Consider the following 23,356-nt stretch of genomic DNA (forward strand, 5'->3'; position numbering starts at 1 on the left):
GATGGTGTATGACGGTGGCTGTGGTCTCTGAGGTGTGTGTGTGTGTGTGTGTGTGTGTGTGTGTGTGTGTGTGTGTGTGTGATGTCCGGGGTCTAATGACACAGGTTCCCGCAATAAAAAAAAAAGCGGAAAGGGTGACGGATTGCCTGATGGTAGGTTTTATGGTGGACGACATGGATTGAGTCATGGTCTGGTCTCGTCCTTTAGGCCTTTCATAAATCTGCCTTGTTGTGTGGGATCAGGTTTGTCATGTGGCGCTAAGCTAAGCTTTCACTTCACCTTGGCCACGGCTTTTCCATCCCTCGGAGAAATTGATCCTCACTTCCCGTAAACGGGTTTATTTTTAACGTTTTGCTGGATTTTTTAGATGATGTTTTCTGTTTACTGAAACTTCCTTGCGTAAAAAAAAACAAACTTACTCTTAACTTTTGTGGCTTACACACACACACACACTCACACACACACACACACACACACACAAAACACACACAAAACACACCTGATACTTCGAGGAGCATTATCATTTCTTGAAATGATTGTAATCAGAATAGAGAAAGATAATGACCGTGTTCTCATTCCAGGGAGAGTTGTAATCAAACCCTAATTGCTCATGGCATATTCTGTAATAGAAAAGAGGAGCAAACCGGGATGAAGGAGGTCTTTGCAAAGTCATGTTTTTATCTCGGGCCTGCCAATGACTCATTTTTTTTTTTTCCAATGCAGCATTTCCACCTTGCTCTCAGAGTAACAAGGTTTTCCTCTAAATTTAAATGGATGTAATTCACCGTTTGTTTTCTACAGTGTTTAACCAGCTAGGTGCACCTAAACATTCTCGCGCTCTTACAGAAGTTGAATGTTAAGACAAATGAAGATAAAAGACTGGATCTTGCAGAATGTATGTATGTCTTATGTGGGTTTTCAAAGCATTTGAGGTTTTTCATATAGGTCGCTTTATCTCGGACTGACTTTTGCGCAGTGACGCAAAAAAGTATCTGCTTTATCAGAACGACGCTACCAGAGAGTGATGAAATGACTCATACTTTTCTAAACATCGTTTCCAGAGATTGCCTGCGTAATGAACGGCGCTCTAAAGCTTAGCTCACCCACCAGGGTGGACTTGGTTTCTGTCAGCCTAAAGATGGATGAAGAGTACAAACCATGGGTTGACTGTTCGCTGCACACGGATGCTTCGCCAGTGCTGGGTTTGGTCATAACGTGTTAATAATGCGGTTATGAATTCTCAAAGCCAGCTTTAGCCGACTGTTGTTTGTTTACAAATTTATGCAAATGAGGAAAGGGATTTGCGGCGGAGTACGTGGTCTTCATGTTCATGTTCATCTCTGTTCCCTAATGACGATCTCTCTTTTAGAGTAACAAAGCCGTGAGAGACGTCTCTGTGTTTGAGATTAAAGAGGCTGCTCTTGGGTCCTTCGGCAGATGCTTGATTTAAGAAGGGGCATAATTAACCTTCATAGAATACCTTCTTATCCTCTACGTTCACTCTGCCTTAAGACATAGTATGGCTGATCTCTCTCTCTCTCTCTCTCTCTCTCTCTCTCTCTCTCTCTGTCTCCTTCTCTCTTACTCACTATTTTTTCTCCCTCTGCCCTTTTGCCTTTCATTTAGGCACAGACACACACATATGCACACACATGCACACGCACGCACGCACGCACGCACACACGCACGCACGCACGCACACACACACGCACACAGAGGAATATGCCTTTTATCAACTTAACATCACAGCTTCCCTTTCCTCTCTATCTCTGTATGAAATCTGTGCTTAAGCATGCTTCAACGCTCTCTGTAGAAATGCTCTCTCTCTCCCTCTCTCTCTCACTCTCTCTCTCTCTCTCTCTCCCTCTCTCTCTCTCTCTTTCCAGAAATGTGAATAGTGTTTGTCTGACACAACTGCTGTTGGGGGGTGGGTGCAGAAAAAAAATGCAGTGTCCCTCATGTCAGCTGAAGGGCGGAGGTAAATGGTACTCTTTGTGCTGTATGGGGAGTGCTTGGAGCTCTCTCACTTGGCCGGGAATCAAGCCTTAGAGCCCTGCTACTTAACAAGGTCCACATTCATCAACAGCAGAAACCCGGTGGACGACTCAGGCCTGCAGCGACACCCATTCCCTGGGCTCAATTCAACAACCAACCATTTGGACTAGTGCATGGATGAGCAAGTGCTTTTGCATGCGTGTATGTGAATGGGTGCGTGCGTGTGTATGGGTGTGTGTGTGTGTGTGTGTGTGTGTGTATATGTGAATGGGTGCGTGCGTGTGTTTGGGTGTGTGTGTATGTGTGTGTGCGTGTGGGTGGCTGGCCGTGTAAGTATAGGTCTGTGTGTATTTATGTTTGTGGTAGGGAGAGAGGTAACGGCAAAGCCACACCCTGAGCTTCACTAAGCACGATGGAAATCTTTTCCTTGGTTTGCCTGGTTGGCGAAGCCAGAGGCCTGTGGGCAGCTGTGAGACATCCTGCAGCGCTGGGACGGCCTTTGAAACCGGGAGGCGACTGAGGCTTCTTTGCGATGGAAAAACCGGAGAGGGAGAGGGAGAAAAAAAAAAGAGGACTAATCGTACTCTGGAGTAAAACACAGCTCACTGGAGTAGTTTAACAGAGAGCGCTAGAGTGTTTCTTTCGCTAGGTTTTTTTAAATTTTTTTTGCTGGCTGCGCTTCAGGCAATGCAGAATTGATGAAAGCATATCGACCTTAATCCCACCACCGGCCTGACCCAAACCAGCCAACGCGCCGGCCTTGCCGACCCGGCGCCGCGTCCTGGGGAAAGCATAGCCCACTCTGTTTTTTTTTCCCCCCCTTATTTTATTTTTTTTTTCTCTTTACAGCGAGAATGTCCACCGGCTACTAATCGTTATTTAATCGAGCTCTCTCCGCTGATCTGCTTATATTCAATTAATTTAATCCTCTCCCATCAAAAGGCTAAACTAAAGAGTCACATGACATTGCTGCTGTGCAGCTAAGCGACCCGTCAACTTGTGTTTGTTATGGAGCGTATGCGGTGGTATGGAGCATTTTGTGTGTGTGTGTGTGTGTGTGTGTGTGTGTAGGTTTTAGTTTGTCGGCCTGTCTTGGATAAGTGAATGATATGTTTGAGCTGTAAACGGAGAGAAATGACGGGGAATGAGGCTCTATTCTTTGGCGTTCTGCCGTTGACCCAGATTAGAGGAAATTAAGGAGATTTTAAGCAGCTCACTTCTCTAGCCCAAAGCTCTACAAAATGTTTCACTTGGGACTAGAACAGTCCTGAAAAGAACTGTTTTGGTTTAGTGGTAATGACCGCCACAGTCGTTGTGCATCATGGTTTTGATGCGATTGAGTGATTTTATGACAGATTCTAAAATAAATAAATGAACAAATGGATGAATGAATAAATGAATGAATTTATTAATTATCAGGCCATCGTGTTAACATTTTACATCACTGGGCACTGATTGACAAAAAAAAAAAAATCTCCAGCATCTTTGTAACCATGCTCTAATATTTAAAGGCTCGAACGTAAAACATTCTTTTTAAATACTCATAGTTATTCAGTGGCTGTTGACTGCCAGCTACACAAACTTAGGCACAGCGATTGCTTTTTGAATTATACTGCTCCCAAACCCCACAACCATGAACAGCTGAACTCCACTGATACGTGTGGTTCAACACCTTGTAAGGATCCTCCCAGGCTCATCTGACTTAGATAAACAGCACGCGCCCTCATTTACTGCCTTATCACTTTGTTCCGGCTCAACGCTGTGATTAAGCACTGCAGTTAAACATATATTTTCACAGTATCGTACTCCCACTGCATTTAAGATAATATATTTAGAAATGAAGCTCATTAGTATTTAAGTGTAGATTTCAACAGAACCGTAAATGGAGCTGAGCCGGGAGAACATCGGCGAATCGGAGTACGGCCTGTGAGTAAAAGTAAAAGGCTCCGAAAAATTACTCCGCGTGTGTCTGTATGTATTTGTCTTCTCTCTCTCTCCCTCTCTCTCTCTCTCTCTCTCCCCCGTTTGAGAAATTGGACTGACACGATTCAACATGTGGGAAAAGGTTACGTCCTGACACTCATCCCATTCAGTCATATGGATGGACATATGCTGTACATTGGGAGCTGCATCTACTTTAGTGTCATTCTGGGTGCACCCATCTTTGGACAGCGTATTTGTTTTTTGAAAGTGCGTGACTTGTGCACTCTTAAGCGTGTGCATTTTTAATCGTCGCCTTCTTTGGTCGTATGTGTGGCATGCCCTACCAAGTATGATGCCTCATCTTGAAAAGCATGTCGGATCATTTGTTGAGACAGGAAAAGTATCTGTCTCAATTATTCATGAGGTGTGTCAGTTAATAGCAGGACTGTCTGACACCTCGCTCATCACTGGAGTCTCTTTACGACTCCAAAAAAGCCTTGAGAAAGTAATTATGAGCTGCAGATGTTTCCTTGCTATGTCTGTCTTGCAGTGGCTGTATGAGGTAACCTGAAGACTCCTCTAAAAAAGCGTGGAGGTCGTCTTTATTCGAAATGCTACATGCCTATTTGTGGACACTTCAGTAAAAGAAAAACCTTGAGGAAAAGCCGTCGTGGTTCTCTTGAGTCTCGTATTTTACCACTTTATCGTATATTATTGACTCACAGAAAAGCTCATTTTCTCTATTCTTGTTACAGTTTTGGAATAGAAAACTCTCTTATCTCTCTGCAGGCATGGCTTTTGAGTTTCCGAGGGGGGGGGGGGGGGGGGGGGGGGAGAATGGAAACGGATGAGGCTGTCAGCTAAGCCGTGTTTTCATTTGCTCCGCGTTTCCACGGAGATGGCCTCCGCTGATGTGATTGTCAATTGGTTCCCATTAACCTGTCCATTGAATATGAATTACCTCATAGAGCCACTATCAGCCGAATACAGAGAGAGCGTAGGTTAACTATCCCTTTCTCTGCCGGCTGACCCGTCTGTGATCATAACACTGTCGAGCATTGTTCATAGATTTCACTCTGCCTCACAAAAGCTCGCAGCTGGCATAAGAAGCAGCCAATGTCTTATTTATTTATTTATTTATTTATTTTATTTCTTTTTCAAAGGTGAGGTTCAGTCTGCTCTTTAGTGCAGTGGTCCTCAACTCCAGGCCTGAGGACCCCCGGCCCTGCACGTCCGTGTTTTAACTCATTATCACAGTTCCTGACACACCTAATTCCACCGATCAATGAATCATCAAACCCTTGATTAGCTCAATTAAGTGTGATTATGAAGAGTTAAAACAAAGACGTGCAGGACAGAGGATCCTTGGGACTAGAGTTTAGAACCACCTCTTCAGCGGCGTTAGCTCGTAAATGCTACACGTTAATGGGATTTTAATCCAGTTTTATCGGCTGTTTACTTAGTTTTTAATTGCCGTGTTTCACTTGACCCTAATCTTACGAAGAGTTTGAATCAACAAAAGTCATAAAGCCAAATGAGGGTCAGTTCAAGAGCAATAAGAATGCACAACCTCCCTCTTTATTTTTTTTTCATATCTTATTTGCATTATCATCCCATAAATAACAGAACAAAGCTTTGATTTACTGTTCAATGACTTTTTTTTTTTTTTTTTTAGGGAGAAAGCATATTTAAGCTATACATGGATCAAAGTGTTGGTGTGAGCTGAGCTCTGCATAACTCTGTTGGCCTTCTGGTGCAAGTGGCCAAACACAGACTGCATCTTCAGCTTTGGTTTTCTATCTATTGTTAGATGCCTCATGCATAGTTGAATTTAGGGCAGCTTACATAAGCCGTTATGAGGAAAGCACCTGTCTCTCTAGCTTTTATTTATCGTTTGACTATCCACTCCAACGCTGGCTGACTGACTTTAAAGTTTGAGACAGATTAAGGATTTCGTTTAATGGAGCGGTTAGGGTCAACGTTTTAGAGAGGATCAGCATTACTCTCTCACATTGACGCAGTTTTGGATAGAAAATGTGGACAGACTCAGGAAACTAACAGTACAAATAATATTTCGTAACAGAGGTAATATTTTAATATGCTTTACTTATTTCAATATGCTGAGTCTCCCTTTGTTTTCTTTAAATGTCGTCATTTAATTCCACACAAAGTGTGTGCCTGCGTGTCTAGAAATAATTTTAGCCATTTAGGAGAGTTACCTAAGGCAAAGATGTACACACGCTGTCTTATATACTGACATTGACTAATTCTGAACGTGTTACCAGCAGAGTTTAGACTTGCTGTGCTCTGGTGAATTTGAAGCATCTCGTGCGAACATTACCTGGAGCAAGGGGTTCATTCGCTATGTTGTTCAATAAATGTGGTTTTTTTTTTCATTAAAAAACCTTTTGAATGAATTCTAACACAGGATATTACTGCTACTAAATTGATCTTACTTGTCCTTTTTTGGAGTGCAATACCCTTTGATTTCTACTACAAATTGCTTGAAAATCATTCATTATATACTGAAACAGTGATTAAAGACAAAAGTAGGCCAACACTCTTATTTTCTTCAGATAAAGGCATTCCATTTATAACTCATTTCTGTCCCGTGACATTTTTTTGGTTAGATTGTGTATTCCCAAACCTGTTCAAACTCAATCATTGTTTATGAAGCATGTCCAATGAAGCAGGGTTTGGGTGGCAGTTTTAGAACAGTTTATCTCTCTAGAGTTCAAACAAAGTGCACTTCTCTATCATGTCTGTCCCTGTTTTGGGATTTAATTTCCTCAAACTTTTTGAATTATACATGCTCAGGGAAATGGCACTAGTACTCAGTATGTTTGCTCAAAACCAGATAGCTCCATCAGCTTGAAATTTTCCATATTTTAATACAAGTCACTCATGCATAGTTGGATGTATATGGAGCTTATGTAAGTCACCTGTCTGAGAAATGCACCTGTCTCTACTGTCTTTTTCTACTGTTGGTTTACACCACAGATAGGTCTTAGTGTACCTGTAACATAGTGATTATTGGATTGAGAAATTATGGTAGTGGTTAATATTTAGCTGATAATAGAGCATTTCCTTTTTTCATCATTGATGAAGCTATGAAAAAAAAAAAAAACCCTCTGAGTTCTCGCAGTGATGGCAAGGAATCGTCCATAGATCGACAACATGGTGGATACACACAGATGGGAATGTGAGAATGTTTTGTTGGTGAGGTGTACAAAGGAGCAACAAGCTACAGTGCAAAAAAAATGCCTTTGGAAGTAATCACATGAAGCAAAAACATACACATTAGAAATCTTTGCACAAATAGAGAGCAGGGCACCTCCACATCGGTCACTGGCTCTCAACAGCTTCATTATTCACTCCATTGCTAGTCGTGTTGCAATGTTATTTTAAGTTAAGAAAGCAATAAGCGAAAAGATGAAAAATGTAAATTTTTGATTTCAGTATCCCTCCTACCTCTAATGACTATACTTTAGTAAAACACGTTGACACGTAAAACACCTGTAGGCACTAACAAAGTGTTTTTTTCTAGAGTACATAAATGATGACCCAATCAACTGAAACACTTTTATCTGACTGACAAAAAAAAGAGAGAGGAAAATGAAGAAGAGTCTTGCGACAAATTGAGTCTGCATGGATGAAGTAAATGCCACTAAATCAGTTTTAATGGTGGAAGGAATCTCTTGGGGGGGGGGGGGGGGGGGCGCGGGGGCTGAGTATACATTAAAAGCTAGAGTAGAGCATGCTGTTAAGACTACATCTCCCTCTCCTCTGCCCACAGTCACCAACCGTAAACTTCTCTCAGTCTGCATTTAGTGGACACACTGGAAAAAAAACCCCCAAAACAAAACGCTTACATCTCATTATGCTTTATGACCACTTTCTTTCTACACACCGTGAGGCTCCATTAACAGCTAGCCGTGTTTTCAGCTCTCAACTGCCCACGAATATACTCTCTCTGTGTGTGTGTGTGTGTTTGTGTGTGTGTGTGTGTGTGTGTGTGTGAGAGAGAGAGAGAGAGAGAGAGAGAGAGAGAGCGAGAGAGAGAGCAGCTCTGTAATCTATTTTCGCTAGTATGCTTGTGGGACCAAAGGTGGAATCAACAGCTTTTATGTTACAGTTGTGTATACGCTGTATGTTTTCTCTCCCCATCCACTGAGACTTTATTCAACATATTCAATAGCACAGTTCAGATTTACCTCTGTGTCTGCTGAATTTGAACCTTTGAACCAGCATCAGATAGACAGCAAACCATCAGAGTCTTTTTTTTCGGTGCATTGTGCAATCTCATTGGATAGTAAAAAGAAAAAGAAAAAAAAAAAAAAAGAACAGACCTCGTGTCAGTCTTTCTCTTTTTTAAAATAAAAAAATGCCTTGTTTTTCTTTTGCATGGTGTGGGTTAAATAAAAAAAAAAAAAAAGGATTTCTGTCCGTCTCCCGTAATCTTTCAAGGTCAGAGCTGCTCTGAGAAAACTGTGCCATCATTTTTCTCCTGCCAAACCCACTGTGGCCCTCTTTCCATAATTGAGAGTCTATGAACGCAAATCCCATAATCCCCTGCACTGCGTGTCACTGGGTCAGAGACTCAGGTGGTGAAGTCCACTACCGCTGCGTCCCTCTGTTTGACCTCTCTTCGTTTGATTTGAAATCCTATTCTTTTACACGCAATGTTTTTTTTTTTCTTTTTTTAATTCTCTTTTCAATCTGTCCTCTCTGTCTCACTCTGCGGTTAAGATGGGGTGGCCCGTACAGCGACTGCGAATTATGAAAAATGAACAGTGTTAATGATGGATGTGTTGGAGCATGTTATTACAATGCTGTGGGGATGTTAACTTTTTTTTGTGATTTTGATTTATAGATGGAGAGAGACAGACGGAGGGCACCGACGCCAATCGAAAGAGAGACTCCCGTTTATCTGACAGCCGTCGCAAGAACGACGATGCCAGCGACAGCCGTGAGGATGAGGCGGCTGTGAGTAACGAGTCCGCACATCACATCTTTCACCAGCGACCCTTGACATGTCAGTAGTATCCCTTAGCCAATGAGAGGACGGAATCTCCCGACCACTGTTCGGTTAGGCCTCCTTCAGAACGTCCTGAAAATGTTTACCGTCTAGACACATCCACAAGCAGGTTCTGAAGATAACAAGTACTGTATGGAAAGTAATTAGGTCTTGTATCATTAGTTGTAATGATTAATAGTTTCACCTCTCTCTCTGTGCACTGTAAGGCAACACAAATACAAATTTGTGCTTCGGATTGCACAGATAAAGTGTGTCTTTGGCTGTTTGGGCAGAAGATCTCGGAGCAGTAGTGGGCAGCCCTGGCCCTGGAGGGTCCCAGGGGGGTGCATGCTTTTGCTCCAGCTCCACAAAGACTCCGCTTCATTTTGCTAATGTAGGTCCAGAGGAGCTTCAGAATTGTAGATTCAGGTGTGTGAAACTGGAACATAAAGCTGCAGGGGTGTGTCTCTCTGGCCGGGGGGTGGGGGGTGGGGTTACTGGAGGTAGAGTGCAACAGGATATGTTAAGCAGAGTGAGCTGGTCTCTGTCACCATGAGTCAGTCTAATCACCTTCCTCGTCGCTCACAGACAAAAGAAGCTCTGAGTCCTTTGGGAGGACACGCACACACTCACACACACACGCACACACACACACAGGTTCCCTGTTGCTAAATGTGAAAATATGTCTTGCTGTGCAGTCATGTGCATAAAAACTCATCAAAACACAAGCAATCACAACACAAATCTTAATTATTATCAAACACCAACTCTGTGTTTTCATATGCTTTCAGATTAATACTTAATTCCTTGATATTAAACCGGAGCAGGGGGATTTAGTCGGGCATAATGAAAAAGAGATTATTGTAGATGGCGTGCAGACAAGTGAAGAATACGCAGTCATAGGACTACAGATGCCCTGGTTACCAATGATTTATGTGTGCATAAATGACTCCAAACTTTGGAGAGGGACAGGGGCTGTATATTAGGCCAGTTCCTGATTGCTTCTCAGAGACAGTGACAGACCGTGCTTAGAATACCATTCCTCGTTTAGTTCTCTTTTTACATTCTGTGCATCACACGCTGCCTCCCAGCTTCTCCTGTTAAGTTAAGTAGTCTCCCTTCAGTCATTATTCAAGACGGCCTCTCCTTTGTTAATGCTGGGAATGTAGAGGAACATATTACTGCCAGGAAAACACTGAGTTCCATTGAAGTTTAAATGTTAAACTTATTACCGCGGTGACTTTCTGGTCCATGAGAGACAAATGATTGAATACTAAAATGGATTGGAGTGAAGATGTGTAATTTTAAAACTATTCATGAGAACTGCAGGTGGTGCATAGATCGGTTAATTTGATCTAAAAAAAAAAATGAGAGAAAAGTAAGCGTTGGATACACATACAAACATTTTTTCTGTTCTCTGACATCTTGTGAGCGTTAGTAGCATCCAGAGTAGGCAGTGGTTAGATAACAGAAGTAAGATACTCACTCATCCTTGCTGTAAAACAGAAAATATTCAGTCCTACATATGAATTCTAACACGTTTTACAAACATGTAGTTGGTTTATTGAAAATAATACATGTCCTTTAATCAGTCTTAGCTGTCAGAGAGTTCCTGAAAGCTTCAGCCTACAGAATGGTCAGTGTAGTGCTTGATCAGTGGGTCTTTTTTCCCCTGAGGGGTTGTTCTGTACTTCTGAACAACATATGTCTCTCTCTCTAATTCATTATTAACCAGATCATTTACCAGCCCCTTTTTTTCATGCTGAGCTCTGCTCATGCATAAGACGCATCCACGTACCCTGTGTGAACTTCTCTTTCTCTTAATAGGGTGTATCAGCAGGGGCACTAGTGTGGTGATGAATTAGCTGTGACACAGTGAATCGTTGAGAGGTTGCTGCAGTGCTCTCCTGGACTTTGGTTTGAACTTAAGGGGACAGCAGGCAGAATATGAAGCTATTTCTGAACAGGAAAAACAAAGGACACGCAACTGCAGAGTTTCAGCTGATTTTTTTTGGAAAGTCTGGTGAAAACTTTGTCTCACTAAGATGACCAAAATAGGCCTAAAGCACCCTGAGGCGTATAAATTGCTGTGGTCTTTCAGAATTCTCTCTCTACACCTGATCCTCCTGCCACTGTCCACCCTTCCACCACACACACACACACACACACACACGCATGCACGCACACACACACGCACGCACGCACATACGCACACATACACACACACACACACACACACGCGTGCGCGCGCGCACGCACGCACATAGAAACACACTCACACATGCACGTAGAAACACACACACACATACGCACACAAACACAGAACTTCCTCTGACTAATTAAAGAGCTCTTATTATAGACCTCATCTTGAGCACATAACTCAAAATTCCTCACATCTTTACCAGTGCATCCTTGCACCGATTAGGCAAATGGAGGACAGATCATCTCTTGTGCAGTGTCTTCTAATGTCACAGGGAGGCAGCTCTAGAACTCAGGGCTGCAGGGCCGATCTGCCACAGTGATAGAGAGGGGTCACAGTTCTCTCTGTCTCATTCATATTTATGACCCTCTGGCCTCACAGGTGAGGCACCGTGCCTCTAGCTCTGGGAATCTGTCAGTGCGACCAGAGTGCAACTCAGACTAAGCTTGTGTGAAACAACACACAGACAGGTCTGAACTTGTATCAGTGGAAAGGACAAATCCAGTGGGACGGTTACATGCTATGAAGTTCTAATTTCACTTGAGCAATAATACATCGACCTGTAAAAATAGTCATAGAATAGAAAAACACTACTGGGGGGGAGGGGGGTGGAAACAGTACAATGGAGGAAGGATTTACCTAGAAGTCAAAGATAATACATAGAATCCTTTTACATGTGTGTGAAAAGTTGTCCATTTTGTTGAATAGCTATTGTAGTAGTAACTTGGAAAATGAGCTTTGTGTAATGCAGTTGCCTGCTTTAAAGTTTTGAAAATAGAGCCCTCTGGTATTAATGTATTATTCCTCCATCGTAATGGTCCTTCTATGGCCTAATGTCTGTCATAATTAACTGAATGTAAAGCCTTTTCAGAGTTCAAAGGGGCAGTTATTGTATTGATACTTCATAATAAAGGGCTCAAATTCCTAGTTAAGGGCCGAGCATTATTGAATGGTTGAGTTCTTGATGAGACTTTGTGATTTAATAGGGCCATTGATATAATAATGTGCAGTTATTCTTCTTACAGCGAAAAGCTATTTTCTGAAAGTTAAAATAGGGCTCTGTCTTAACTCCTTCGCTTTGGATACAGATAGCGCTGTTAATAAGAGTGCAGGACAGCCACTTAGTACAGTCAGGGTCAGCGCAGATCAGCAGCTGGTCCCTGCAGGATTAATGTGTGTGAGGGCATGCAATGCATGATTTATCAAGGCATTGTTCTCCTGCTTGTAGCAGCGAGCCAATGATTCGTTAAGGCCTGATTTTGAGAGATGTGCCAGGGATCGGAGGAACGAGGCAACGCAGTGTTCCCCAGACCATTAATGACTTGCTGCTGTCAGGGGAGGTATGGTTATGTTAGTGAGAGATGGGACGCGTAAAACTGACCCCAGTGTGTTTCTTCATGGGCAACCCAGTTCCTAACTCGGTTCCTCCACCCAACGCCCACTGCTGAGACTGACTGTCTGTCTGTCTCTTTCCACCTCAGGGTTGGTTGGAGATAAGCAGAGAGAGAGAGAGAGAGAGAGAGAAGGAAAACACTAATAAGAGACTGCGATGGTAAATAAGGTCATTCTGAGATGTGGGGGTTGATTTATAGTACTCACCGGTCTGAGGCAGATTTTAATCATACTGGCGGGATTACAGCCGCTCGTAAAATGAAGCATTTGAGTCTTATTGTTAACCCGAAATTGCTTTTAGGGCCGTAAATATCACGCCTCTGGCCTTGCTGATGGTTTATAGATAGCGGGGCAGGGCTGTCTTGCCCACTGCCACTCCTGCTGTGACGGATATCGTAGCGGACTGACTTGCTTATAAATAAACCAATGGCTTCCAGCTGTCTGTTTCATACAGACAGTACACCTCAACCAGACATCCGTAATGACTTCTGGGTACCTGTCGATGGGCACAAGCACAGGTACCAGTTGAAGAACTTTGGGGGCAAACATTGGAAAAATGGTGTGTTGGTGAGAGTTGATCAGTCTGTGTTGAAGGAGATGAATGTTTCAGGTCCCTTGCAGGGCTGGAGACATCTCTCTATCAGCAACCCCTTTTGAACACATTCATGCTGGTTTGCTGACCTAATTTGATGATATTGTTCATTCTTGTGGTTAGAAGAAGAGGAAACAAAGTCTGGTGGAGCTTGCCATAAAAAAAAAAAAAAAACCCTTCAGTTTAAATCTGCAATATTATCTAAAACCGTGTGTGCTTAAATTTCAAAGATTGAAACTGTTATCTTTGGACTGAGCTTTGTATACATTTGCAGGTTTAAAAATGGAATTTAAGGCAATCAAAAAAAAACATTGTAAAAGTGAAATTAGACATTGCAGTTCTTTTTTCAAAATGATTGTTTTTGGATCATTTAGTTTATGACCTGTTTGCTTCTCAAATAAAAAAAGGCAATATACGTAATCATTTGGTCCACTGGCTGTAAAATACTTTTGATTTGCTAACACAGCCATGTTGTTAGCGTTGGACATTGTTCTTTACCAGCTCTTAAACCCTTTAAGTTAGTCATTGCATGCTTAGTCATTTCCACTTGCCGTGTTCCACCAGCAAATGCCCCAGCTGTGTGTTTCGCTGGTGTAATCATTTTCTTGGTTTTTCTATCCCCTAAATTACAATGAAGTGTGGTAAATCGAGCTTCTCAGAAATAAGCCAAGTAGCTGATAACAGTTCCACTGTTTACCATAATGCAGGAAGATGAATATGTGTCGTTGCGATGTGAGGCAGTGATTGCTGAGTGAACTATTCATAAGAAATGTAACACACGGGCTTGCCCTGTCAAGCAAGGCAGTTAGACTAGGTCAGTTATTGTATTGTCATTTTTCGTGAGTGCGTTATTAGTGGTGTGAAATTGAGATTTTTTTTTTGGGGGGGGGGGGGGGGGGGGGGTGCCTAATTTACAGAGATCTATTAATTTTTACATACCCCAAATGGGATTTCATGTTATTGAGCTTTCTTTCTTTCTTTCTTTCTTTCTTTCTTTCTTTTTTACATTTGCTATAGCATTTGTTCAGTTAGCATAGTCGCTGCTCATGATTAAGTCCTGCAGGCAGTCTTGGGTGATTCTAGGACGTCTTCTAAATTTGGCTAATTAGTGAAAATCTATGAATTGCACACCTCGGCCATGCAATTTTGGTTTCATTTGGCCTGATGCTTTAGAGTGCCGTGCAGATGGAGATTACATCAATTAGGAGGCTCTGAAAAGCTCTCTTTTTATGAGAGACTTGGCACCACCAAGTCTGGACTGTTCACTCTACAGTCTTGTCTGTACCTGAACGAGAGATTTAGGGAGAGATATATCGAGACTGTCTTGAGACGTAAGGAACCTTTAAAACAAATTTGTGCTGCACTTTAAAAAAAAAAAAACGCCTTCATATTCCCCAACAGCTATGGCCTTAAGATATTGGTCTAGTTTTGTCACTCAAGTTCACCCACAGGAATTTCACAGTTATGTGTCTGGCCAGAGCACCAGGGCCGAAAACCAAAAATATCTAAGCTAAAAAAAAAAAAAAAAAAAACAGCACCCCACCTCATTCTCACACCGCCGCTTCATTAGCATGGTCTATTTTAGTGCTCGAATGAATCTTGTTTACAGTCATACATACCTGGCACATGAGAGCACAGAATTAGCCAGATGAAGTGAGATAATGGCTGATGCTTGTTAATTAAAACGTGTTGATTTGTTACACTCTTTTACAACCTCGCTCCCCTCTTTTCTGTCCCTGCCTCAGTCTGGGCTCTTGACTTATCTTCCCCAGACTTCTATCACACTCCTCTTTTGTCCAGAGATTGATGGTACCAGGGGTTTGCCTTTGGACCAGACTGCCTCCTCATTGGGGATTAATTTTAAGAGATCGGCTGTGTCCTGAGGCTGCCTTATTCCTCCTGCCTGTACCTTCACGTCCTCTTCTGTGCTATAGACTGGTACTCAGATGTGTATTCCTGTGGCTTATGGGATTATATCAAAGAAATGTCTCTCAGCTCTGGGATGGAAAGCCCAGGTCTATTTTGGGGCCTTTTGATGTGCACTGCCACATTGGAGGCTGGTACCGTGTGAATGCGACCCCCTATCTAAATGAATACACCACTGGACAGTGCTGGTCAGGCCAAGGTGGAAGATAAAGCTCCCAAGTTTCACCTCAGGGGCCTATTCCTTTCCCAGACAGCTAAGACTTGGGGAAAGATGTGGGTGGGTTACAGCGAAGTAACCAGAAGTAATTTGCAGCTGGACCTGAGGGAGGCCTGTTTCCTGAATGAATACGTATGTAGTGATGATGTAATGAAGCTGGCAGCAGAGAGAGCTGCACAGTTACATCACTGCCCAAGAGTCAAGAGGACGTGGTGACTGAAATGTAGGATGACTTTCCTGTTGCTGAGATGGTTACGGCAACTATTTTTCATACCAGTCCCAATCCATTTCACCAAACCCCAGGGCACTGCCCATTTTGATTTGGTCTTGAGCTTTTATGTGTGAGTCATCTACGCTCTCTTGATGATTATTTGATGAATTGAACCACATGCGACAACACTGAAACGAGAACAAAAATGCTAAACACTGAATTGCCTGTCCAACTGTGGAACTGAGATTTTTTAAATTATTGTTTATTGCTGATATTATACACTGATATATTGCTTCTCTCCAGGCAGAAACCGACAATTCTCCATGGCAAAATAAGTGGCAGTGATAACAGAATGTTAATCATGGTGACCCTGAGTAAAAGTTAGCACTTGCAGTTTGTGTAGGTAGGCAGGGGGGGGGGAAGTGCATTACAGATGCTGTTTTCAGTTTGTTTAGTTAGAGATGTGCGGTATTTTACATCTCAAAGGGGCTGTGTGCTTGGGGACTATGCAGAAGCTGCAAACAGAGATGAAAACTTGGTAGAAAAACAAAGCAAGACTACATAAAAATTCAGGGTTTTTTTTTTTTCACTAATCTCAAGTGTTTGAAGCATTTACTATAAAGAGTATAAAAGTTGACATGAATTTTGGCAGCTAAGCAACATGGCCACAGTTCTATGAATAATTGATGTGAAAATCTCAGTTTAAAGGCTTTTTTTTTCACTCTCCCTCCTTTCTCTGAAACTGAATTCATGTTTTGAGGCTACGTGCTGACTCGTGAGCCTGTGCGACAGCAACATGATCATTTTCAAGTACATAATTAAAAATAACTAACGAACACTGCTTTCCTTCATTGGATCATTTTCTACAGTATATTTCTATAATTCTTGGGGCCTAAGGTGTTTTTGGCCGAAGTTTAATTTTAATTAGACTCTTCTCACACATTTCCAGATTTTCAGATATTATGTGTTAAATACAGCTTCACTCTTGTGAAAAGCAAGAACTCTTGTGAAATGTAGTCAAGATAGCAGAAAGCAGACCGCAGTATGGTATTTTTAATCATCGTTTTATGTTAATTATAAATTTTCTTCGGGCAGAAGACTTAACTATGTAAAATCTGATGATATAATATGTTTCATGCCTTCAGTGGCTTCTCAGAGACTTATTTTGGTGCAGGGTGAAAGAAATCGACTTCCTTTTAGAGGGTCTTGCAGTACCCAGCCTGTAGCCGGGACAGTCTCTTAAATAGAGGCTGAGTCATAAGAAGACGTGTTCGGGTGGGAGATATTGATGCTTGTGGCATTTCTGTTCCACCCACACTCTTGAGTTCCTTTCAGCCTTTTTGTGCATTGCCTTTCTCTTTTCGGTCATTGTGTTCCTTTGGCCTTAGCCTGTCAGTCTATCTTCATTCCGTGGGCTTTACCGTCCGGGTCAGATCAGGCAGCTCTGCTCACGTCTTCCGTGCCTCGACGGTATGTTCGTCCTCCTCTGCGGCCATCTGTCTGTTTGCACTTCATAATGTACTGTCTCCTATTGAAAAACAGCCCGTGGCCCTCACTTCACATTGATTTTTACCGGCCTACCCTACCAATGATTGATCTCCCCGCAAAACATCGATTCCCTCCTCTGCCTCTCGACCCTTCTGTCCCCCGACTACAAATGGACCTGGTCCACTTTTGTATTGTTACAAATGGTGTGGAGCTGCAGGGCTCTGAGTAAACGTTTGCCTGTGGCTTCTCGCCTCTTCCCACGTGGGCCGAATTCGGTCCCGCCGCCGGCGTGCAGTCGTTCCGTCTCAGTCACACGGGCTCTCTGAGATAGCTCTGCGTTATGTCTGAAACCGGGATCTGTTCAGTTTTCGAAAACTGATGTGAATTGATTTCTGCATGGGTTAGTGAGACACTGGAGGTGTTGATGACTAACAGACCGCAGTTGCCATGGCACAGGACGAAGAGAGAGAGAGAGAGAGAGAGAGAGAGAGAGAGAGAGGAAGAGAGAGAGACAGTTGTCATTAGCCAGTGGTGATGTCACTTGCCCTTTGTTTCATGACCAGCACTTGACAACCGGTCTTTATAAAAGATGCGGAATATACAGTGTGGAAACAATGGCTCAACAAAGTGCTACAGCCTTCCTAACAAAACCGAGCCCCTCTCATAGAGGGAGGGTGTGTGTCTTCTGTCTTTTTCTGTCTCTTAAGGTTTTCATTCAGTTGTGCATCTGCACGGCCCTGTTGATTTATTTTGTCATTACAGAATGGACAGTGTCAATGTTTCACACCTAGAGTAGAAAAAGTCCATCAGTATTGACACACCAGTCAATAATGTTTCCTTGGCCTTCTTTTCCTACTGCAGTATGGACAGCAGCAACTGATATTGTTTTTTTTTTTTTGTCTCCAAAGTATGCTTGAACAACAAACTAAAGCTAGGCTGTCGTTATTCTTGGCCCGTGCCAGCTGATTTGCATTGCTTGGGGAAAAATACAACAATTAAGAAGGAACTGTTGACTGTGGATTATGTCCTTTGTACAGTGAGTGTGATTTTAAGAACAGCATAACAGAGGCCACTGTTACTCTAACAGAGTTCTTGTTTTCTAGCCCAGTGGTGCAAACTGAATAACCCTCTTCTGTTTGCTGTGTCTCTGAGGATGTCTTTTGTGTGTGTGTGTGTGTGTGTGTGTGCACTGCAGAGTCTGAATGGCTACAGGGGTACATTTCTGATCTACCGGCCTTATGTGGATTAAGGAAACTGCCCAAGGAAGGGTAGATGCCTACATAGATATGTTCCAGGCTGAGAACCTTTTCCAGAATATGTATGAAAATACAAGAATCATTCCACCCCCAAAAACCATTTCTTTACAAACTGTAAAAGGTTTTTTGGGTTTTTTTTTTTTTGAAAACTTTCATAGATATTGTGTTCAACATATCCTGAGATGCACTTGTTTTGCTGCTGGATACCAAACTAATGTGTGTGTGTGTGTGTGTGTGTGTGTGTGTGTGTGTATATATATATATATATATATATATAAAAGAACAGAAGCTTTTAAATGGTTTTACAAAAAAAAATCAGGGCAAGTGTTTTCATCTTCTATCAGCACAGGGTGGAAAGATGCACTCGGCTTTGATGTTTCACACTGAAATGCATTAGCTCCAGCCTGCTCCAACCGTTAGCTACCAAAGGCTAAGACCTCTTTTTCACCAACAGCAAAGACTGTATAATAGAGTTATTACATGCTCTGTTATCCTACTGCCTGCATTTTAGTCACACTTCATAGGCATGTGGAATTTAACCTATCTCAACTTAAGACACATTTATAATGTGTCTTTCTACCAGTCATGTGCTTTCATTTGAACGGAGGTACTGTTTTTTTTTTGTTTGTTTGTTTGCTTGTGTGTTTTTTTGGCGTGTTTTAAGAAAAAAGGGAGGAAGAGAAAGCTAGCGTGTTTCAGACGGGGGAGAGGGGTGCCGTGTGACAGATCAGTCGTCTGTGTGCTATCTGCAGGTGCAGGGGAGGTGTAAAAGGCGGATTGCACTGGGAGCATCTGCTCTCCCGGTGTGATTTGGAGATTGCTTCTCTTTGCCTTGATGGGACATGGAACAGGAGAGTAGCGCGAGCGCCGTGTGTGTAATGTGATTCATCAGAATGCTTCTAGTGTACCCTCCATCTCTGTCAAAGCGGGAAAAACAACCACCCATATTCCTACACAGATCTTCCCGTGGTCTCGCCTATAGAAACTCTTTACTAACATCTGCCGCGCAGAACTCCCTATATCTTTCTGCTTTCACAAATGTATTCAGATGACTTTGACAAATTACAGCTCTCAGAAAGAATACAGGTTATCAGTGTCTTGTTTTGTCCTCTGCGTTTGGTTGTCCCCTTTGATAGCCCAGATGTAAAAGCATTGTTTTTTTTTTTTTTAAAGATTTTTAATGTTCACAAGCAAATGAAATTGTTAAAAAGGTCTGATTTACACAGTTAAATCTGTGTTGTAGCATATTAATCAAGCAAAGCTATGTACACAGTGGATATAACGCTGTTGGAAAAGAAATGTCTAGAACTGTGTATTGCATAGCTGCAGTAAATTCACAGAAGCACAATGCCAAGCTGGAAGATGTAAAGGCTCTTGGAACCATCTGGAAATCATGCTTAGGTGTCACACTCAAGGAGCATGAGCTTATTTTTTTAATTATTCTGCCTAAAATGAATATTTCTAAGCCATCTACTTTTCACCCACAGGCTGCAGGCAGGTACTTCACACTCTAAGTCTGTAGTGGAGCTGGAAAAAAAAAATTTCAGCTCAGTGGTGCTCTTCTCTGCTGCTCTCTCTGTTTGGTGCATCGAACATTGATCTCTTTCTCTCTCTCTCTGTCAGACAAACACACACACACACACACACACACACACACACACGGATGTGTTATTTTGACCTGAATGTGTCATGTTTGTTCATGTGCCATCACAGGAGGAGACTAATGGTGTTATGGTCGGACACTGACTCAGAGCACTCGCAGGCAAAATCTCATCACACTCATCTTCAGTTAGCACAGTGAATCTAACTAAACTGTGCTCCAGGCAATGTTGATATGAGTATCTACAAAGCTTTTGTACACATCTACTTAATAGCCAAACAAAAGCAAGGGGGTGTTAAAGGGAACAAGGCACACAGTTAACAGAGAAAAAAAGCAACTTTAAATTTGTGTTTCCTTCTGTTTTGACCTCTGTTGTAATGACTTTTTATTCCTTTGTGCTGCAGCGCAAACATTCACATGTGGAATCAGGCAGGGTGAGGGTGTGTGCAGTTGTGTTGTACGGATTTTCTGAAAGACATTATGAAAACTGAGACAGATGTTTGGTAAAGGGCTTTGGAAAAATTGTTATGTGATCTCATACGCACAAACACCTCTAAAGGTTGAAGAAATGTGATAAAAGAAGCAAAATGTAGTAGTGAAAAATGAAACAGTAGTAGAAAGCTGTAGCTAATGAAGAGTTGATGCTGGAAGGAACCTTCTCCACTCCTGGGGGAGACAAAGTAAAAAGAGAGAGAAAGAGAAAAAACAATATTTATAGGTGTGAAGAAAACAGCTTCCCCAGATGCCATTAGGCTTGTAGATGGGACACACACACACACATGCGCGCGCGCGCACACACACTCATGCATTTGCACATACATACAACGTTTATCTGCAAACGAGCTTTTTATATACTCTCACGTATTTCTCTTCATCTCAGGATTCCAAAGGGCCTTAGAAGTTTACAGGATCAACCTCTGCAACAAAGTCATGGAGCCAAAGGTGCAGGACTGCTGACTCTCTCTCTCTCTCTCTCTGTCACAGTTTGTCCTTGCCCTCGTAGAGATGAAATGTACACAGCCATAGGCAGTAACTTGCCTCATGTGCTAGTTAGGTCAACCGCGGAGCGGAGGGGTGGGGAGCAGGAGGGATGGGAGGAGAGAAGCTGGAGAAGCGCCCACAAGAATGAATAGGGAAGATTTGAGAGGAGTGCAGCTCAGCAGAGCTGTCATAGCATGTGCTATGGCCACAGCGGTAAGCTTTATTAAAGAGCCAATAAATAAACATTGACGCCAGAATAAAAAAAAAAAACCTCCACAGTACTTGAGTTTTGTGAGCAAATTACAGGAGTGGAGTTTCCTGGATGAAGGGAGCTTGATATATCTGTGTAAGTGGAATGAATAAAAAGCACCGTTGATCAGAGATACAGCCCTCATTTACTTTTATTCTTTTTTACTTTCATATCACGCTGGGAGGCCCCTTTTTCACGCAGAACATCGACCTAACTGAAGAGACCACCTGCCGTGATGGGAAAAGCCTCACTTCAGTTCATTTAGATGCAAAATCATTCAGTCAGCTGAGAAAGAAAAGATTAGATTCAGGGTCTACGTTTTTCTATAATCAAGTCAAATGAATTCATTAAACTGCTATGCATCGCTGTGCAGAGAATTTACACAGGTATGGTTCAAGAATTGTTTTCAGGCCTTAAAATAGGAACATTTCATTGCACAGTTGCTGTAATCCTTAGCTACAGATGAAGGGTGAAACAGCAGAGAAATCTGTGTGAGTTTATCCCGTCACGTGGTTCTTGATGATCATTTGTGTTTCTGTGGAAGTGTGTTACACGTTACGGTCCTGTCTGTGTATAAGACTTTCACTTTCCTTATTTCAAAAAGCAGTCTAGAAACTTCTAATGAAGAACACATTTGGACTTGCTGGTCTGACACATCTTTGGTGCTTCTCCCGGCAGCCCGTTCCTTTTGATCCTTAATGCAAGGGCCCAGAGCAGTGTGAGAATGAGCTTAGGTTTGGAGTTCTGCTCAGTCCAGCAGAATATGTCAGAGTACAAGGAGCTTTAGAGAGTTGTATATGATTAACTATGTTTGCCTGATACTGGTTTCTATTCTGTCAGATCACTTATGAACAGCGAGTTAACATTTGACCATATCTCAAAAACCTTTCCACCATCTGGTAGACTCATAGCAGTGAGTGGGGCTACCCATGGGTAGTCCAGTTGAAGGCCTAATAATTGCCATCTTTCCCTTAAATCAGTGCATGCATGTGGGAGTTTTTCGCCTCCCTTTATCCATGTGTCGTCTTTTTCCATACTTTCGTCCAAGGCTGTGGTATCCAGGCCTGCTCTCTGGAGGCTGGAAAGTCACAAACTGCTTCTTCCAGGCAGAGGGTGTCAGAGACAGCTTTGTGTCATGGGTCTCGTGGCCATTGGATATCAGAGCTAATAAGAGATGACAAACACCCATATGGATGACAAACCCATTTCCCTCATGGTCCTCCACGGATCTTACTGAAGATAAAAAGAGAGCAGTGAGATGAGCCAAGATGGAAAGGCTCTAGTCGCCAACACTTAAATCGCTTTTGATTTTCAAGGCATATGTGCTTTTTGCATGTTCTACATTGATGTGTCACTTCAAATCATTGAGTATACCAGTTTCTCTCTTTAAAACATGGCCTTCTGCTGGATTTCTTTGTGTCCTCTCTTGACGTACATATCCTCATAGCACGACTTAGAAATCATGTCTAGATGGTGAAATGGAGATTACTGAGAATCTCCATTGTTTTCTTTCAAGGGACCTCATAATGTCAGAGATCAGAGGTTGCTCTGGTCCTTCACAATGACTGAATAAGCCATAGAAACAGTATCGAGTACTATTCAAGCTGTTGTCAGTTATTGAGTTGTTAGCATACAAAAGTGAAAAGCTGAACGTTGTCTTCGATGGTAAATTGATTTTTTGTGACAAACCATTTTCTCTGCTCGCATTCGGGTATTTCATTCATCAGGAACCTGCCATCTTGCGTAACTACAGGTTGTTACTAATAGGTTTACCGTTTTTTCTGCCCCCTGCAACAATTGTACCATTACTTGAGGCCCTTTGTGACTAAATGGTCTTGCGTCACATATATGGCTCCCATTATTTCCTGATTTAGATAAATTGGAGCTACTCTATCTGTGCTATTATCGACTACATCTTGGCCGTATTTACCATCCATGTCTTTTCTCGCTGTTGTCGTGCATGTAATTCCTCATGAATAATTCAACGAGCCAAAATAATTACACACTTAGTGCAAAAGAGGTCCTTTGTTTTCTACCGCCAGCATTTATTTGACGCTTAATCTTCCTCAGCCACACACGTCGAGTAACCGTGTTACACCTTTAAGTAAAAAGGCTCCTCTTGAACTAGACAGGTGATCAGAACCTTAGCCTGGTGGAAGGAGGGCAGAAGACTTGTGTTCCTGACATTTCAGCCTGAATGGCTTTCCTTTAATACCTTGTTTGTTTGATAACTCAGTCTCTGTCTTTACTGTCTCGCTGTACAACAAGACTTGGCATCTTAGAAAATGCCAAAGAGGTGCTTAAAAAA

At 42.3% G+C, this 23,356-nt stretch overlaps 1 protein-coding gene across 1 annotated transcript in view; it reads left to right on the top strand.

The window, feature by feature from the left end:
* The window catches only part of b4galnt4a (beta-1,4-N-acetyl-galactosaminyl transferase 4a), an 80,157-nt gene that overhangs the window by 13,772 nt on the left and 43,029 nt on the right, over positions 1-23,356 (top strand). The window contains exon 2 of the mRNA XM_030790609.1: positions 8,792-8,904. Within this exon, the coding sequence (XP_030646469.1) occupies positions 8,792-8,904 (113 nt within the window). The remainder of the gene's footprint in view (positions 1-8,791; positions 8,905-23,356) is intronic.

This window comes from Chanos chanos, chromosome 13 (assembly GCF_902362185.1).
Source record: "Chanos chanos chromosome 13, fChaCha1.1, whole genome shotgun sequence".
NCBI classification, from domain to species: Eukaryota; Metazoa; Chordata; class Actinopteri; order Gonorynchiformes; family Chanidae; genus Chanos; species Chanos chanos.